This window comes from Bison bison, unplaced genomic scaffold, assembly GCF_000754665.1.
Source record: "Bison bison bison isolate TAMUID 2011002044 unplaced genomic scaffold, Bison_UMD1.0 scf7180017864377, whole genome shotgun sequence".
Classification (NCBI taxonomy): domain Eukaryota; kingdom Metazoa; phylum Chordata; class Mammalia; order Artiodactyla; family Bovidae; genus Bison; species Bison bison.
In genome coordinates, this window is record NW_011494949.1 from 4,094,981 (window position 1) to 4,099,198 (window position 4,218).

At 47.2% G+C, this 4,218-nt stretch overlaps 1 protein-coding gene across 1 annotated transcript in view; it reads left to right on the forward strand.

The window, feature by feature from the left end:
* ICE1 (interactor of little elongation complex ELL subunit 1) overlaps nt 1–2,649 on the forward strand; it is a 69,898-nt gene extending 67,249 nt beyond the window's left edge. Inside the window, exon 28 of the mRNA XM_010857146.1 lies at nt 2,383–2,649. Coding sequence (XP_010855448.1) covers nt 2,383–2,649 — 267 coding nt within the window. The remainder of the gene's footprint in view (nt 1–2,382) is intronic.
* Nucleotides 2,650–4,218: the final 1,569 nt, after the last annotated feature.

Here is a 4,218-nt window from a genome sequence, read left to right on the forward strand (position 1 = left end):
AATTAAGGAAACAATTCCATTCACCATTGCAACAGAAAGAATAAAATACTTAGGAATATATCTACCTAAAGAAACTAAAGACCTATATATAGAAAACTATAAAACACTGGTGAAAGAAATCAAAGAGGACACTAATAGATGGAGAAATATACCATGTTCATGGATTGGAAGAATCAATATAGTGAAAATGAGTATACTACCCAAAGCAATTTATAGATTCAATGCAATCCCTATCAAGCTACCAACAGTATTCTTCACAGAGCTAGAACAAATAATTTCACAATTTGTATGGAAATGCAAAAAACCTCGAATAGCCAAAGCGATCTTGAGAAAGAAGAATGGAACTGGAGGAATCAACCTACCTGACTTCAGGCTCTACTACAAAGCCACAGTTATCAAGACAGTATGGTACTGGCACAAAGACAGAAATATAGATCAATGGAACAAAATAGAAAGCCCAGAGATTAGTCCACGCACATATGGACACCTTATCTTTGACAAAGGAGGCAAGAATATACAATGGATTAAAGATAATCTCTTTAACAAGTGGTGCTGGGAAATCTGGTCAACCACTTGTAAAAGAATGAAACTAGAATACTTTTTATTTTTAATTACAGTTACTCTACGATACTGTGATGGTTTCTGCCATATATCAGCGTGAATCAGCCATAGGTACACATATGTCTCCTCTCTCTTGAACCCCCTCCCACCTCCCTCTCCATCCCACCCCGCCTACAGGTGGCCAGCACTCTTACTGTACTTGTCCCCAGAACTCCTAGGGAGGCCCCAGCTTTTCATTCAGAGCTCAGAATCAGCCTGGAGGTGACACTTGAGGCTGTAATCCCCCTGCCGAGGAATGCTTGGTCACATTGCCTACTTGGGTTTTTTAAATAGGATGAGACAGCATATCTCACAAATTTCCTGTAGAAACTTGAAAGGGGCTTTGTTCCTGGCTGGGAAGGAGCAGTGTGGTGCCACTAGAGGGCGCTGTGGCCCCCACCGCGAACCGCAGGGCCCCAGACACAGAGGGCTCCTTGGACTGCGTTGAGCTCTCCTGAAGACGGCTGCCCACATCTGCGGCCTTGAAAGGAGGTGGTTTTACTGCCTGGACCCTTTTCTCCAGGAGTTAAGTGGGGAAAACGTGTGGAAAGGATAACTTGTAAAATAGATGGTATTCAAGAGCATCAGACGGATGTTGAAGCGGAAGCTCCAATCCTTTGGCCACCTCATGCAAAGAGCTGGCTCATTGGAAAAGACCCTCATGCTGGGAAAGATTGAGTGCAGGAGGAGAAGGGGACGACAGAGGATGAGATGGTTGGATGGCATCACCAACTCAATGGACGTGTGATGATGGACAGGGAGGCCTGGCATGCTGCAGTCCATGGGGTCGCAAAGAGTAGGACACGACTTGTCTACTGAATAACAACAAGATCACAGTAATTCCTTCCTCCTCCCACCACCACAACCAAAAAAGAAGCAAATATTTGCCAGTTTGGTCAGATTCTTGGATATTTTATAATGATCCTAAACCAAAATACTTTGACAAAAATAAAATGTGCCAGATGGGCGGTGCTGATGATGGGTGTGGTGGAGGGTCGTGTGATGCGGCCCGAATCCGTAAATAAAGGTGGATAACTCCCCCTGCCCCCCCGGGATGCATTCCGTTCTCCAGGAGCACGTCCTCTCGTGAAGAACCACGGTGCAGAGAGCCGTGACCCAGAATCTGGTCAACCTGCCTGATTAAGGCCAATGATGCCGCACAAGTCTCCCTGAGGAATGCTCTAGGAATTGAGGGGACTTTGGAAAGGAAGAGTCGTCCAGCTAAACACCTCCCACTTGCATCTCCTTCACTCACCCGACGCTTTCTCAGAGAAATTGAGCATGCGTGTTTCATGGTGGAACAGGCAGGAAGTTCCTTTTCTTGCCTCTTTTAAGGAAGGGTTTTAAGGAAGCCCTATTTTCATAGCAGGACGTTTCTGTCCTTATGTGCTCGGATTGTTTTCATGAATCAGCCGTCACGGTGTTGCAGCCAGTGTGTTCAGCACAGGAAGGGTTCTAACAATGTCAACAGAGACAGAATTAGCAGTGAAGAGTGGTGGTGAGGGATGCTTCAGTTCAGTTTTATGAAAAATTTGTTCAGCACAGAAAAAGTGCTTCTAACGATGTCGATAGAGACAGAATTACCAGTAAAGAGTGGTGGTGAGGGATGCTTCAGTTTATGAAAATGGCAGCCTCTTGCTTTTACGAAGGACTCTGGGCTTTTGTGCCCGACTTGAGGACCAGGGCTCCCTGCCTGTGCTTGGATCCAGCCCTCGAGGGAGGCTCTGCTTCTCCAGCCAGGAAGGGTGATAGTACCTCGCACCTGTGAGGGTCTGTGCCCAGGGGGATGGGACAGGGGATGCCTGGCGGGCTGGTCCCCAGACCAGCAGTTCTGAGATGGTACAGCCTCACCCGGGACACACTGGGCACCAGACTGGGCTGTCCCATGTGCACCAGCCTCGGGAGAGGCATGTGGTCCGCAGCCCAGGAGCCCAACCTGCCCTGGACACCCACAGCTCAGACTCCAGGCGCAACCTCTGCTGCCCCGTCCACGCTGCCTTCAGCTCAGAGCTCCACTCTCCAGGCAGCCTCGCCTTGGCCCCCTTGTGACCCATTCAGTGGGGACTTGGGAGGAAGAGGAGGTGAGCACGTTGACCGCCTTCTACCATCAGGAGATGAGTCTTTGTTGTTGTTCAGTTGCTGTGTCTGACTCTCTGACCCCATAGACTGCAGCACGCCAGGCTTCCCTGTCCTTCATTCACTATCTCCCGGAGCTTGCTCAAACCCACGCCCATTGAGTCGGTGATGCCATTCAATCATCTCATCCTCTGTCATCCCCTTCTCCTGCCCTCAGTCTTTCCCAGCATCAGTGTCTTTTCAAATAAGTCAGCTCTTCACATCAGGTGGCCAAAGTATTGGAGTTTCAGCTTCAACATCAGTCCTTCCAATGAACACCCAGGACTGATCTCCTTTGGGATGGACTGGTTGGATCTCTTTGCAGTCTAAGGGACTCTCAAGAGTCTTCTCCAACACCACAGTTCAAAAGCATATCCAACTCACATCTATACATGACCACTGGAAAACCCATAGCCTTGACTAGATGGACCTTTGTTAGCAAAGTGATGTCTGCTTTTTAATATACTGTCTAGGTTTGCCATAGCTTTTCTTCCAAGGAGCAAGTATCTTTTAATTTCGTGGCTGCAGTAACCATCAGCATTGATTTTGATGCCCAAGAAAATGAAATCTGACACTGTTTCCACATTTTCCCCATCTGTTTGCCATGAAGTAATGGGAATGGATGCCATAATCTTCGCTGTTTTGAATGTTGTTTTAAGCCAGCTTTTTCACTTTCCTCTTTCACCTTCATCAAGAGGCTCTTTAGTTCTCTTCACTTTCTGCCATTGAGTGGTATCATCTGCATGTCTAAGGTGGTTGATATTTCTCCCAGCAGTCTTGAGTCCAGCTTGAGAGGAATCTGCTGAATCTAGTCCCTGCCCATTTTTCTTTTTTTCAGACTCTGGCTTTTTTGTTTTCATTTTTTTGGGGGGTGGAGCACAGGCTCTGGGCACATGGGCTTCAGCGCTGGTGGTCCCAGGCTCCAGGGCACAGGCTCAGTAGTTGTGACACATGGGTTAGCTGCTCCCTGGCCTGTGGGTTCCTCCTGGACCGAGGCTCGAACCTGTGTCTCCTGCATTGGCAGGCGGATTCTTTGCCCCTGAGCCACCAGCAAAACCCTTGTTTTTCATTCTTTATGTTGTTTTTAAGAACATTATTTTTTCTAACTAAAAATTTGTTCCTAACAAATCATCATTGATTGCTACTCAGAGACTATCTCACCCTAAACTGTGAGTGTTCAGATGACAAAAATGAAGAGGAAAAAAACTGTGGCTGAAGAAGTGAGCCCTGACCCCACCATACCCTCAGTGTTCACAGGAGGCCCCCTCTTGATTGCCATGGTTTTATAAGTAAATTAGCATTATTAAACGTCCACCTTGATAGTTTAAATGGTAATCTAGTGTGTTTTGGTTGTGTCTCATCTTTCCACGCTAGTTTTGTAGCGTACAGTTAGAGTTGTAACCTACAACTACAGTTGAATTAACCATTGAAACAGCTGATACACTGTCTACCCTGTCACCCAGGTCCTGCAGTTCCAGGCAGCCCTGTGAGCAGGCTCTGGAT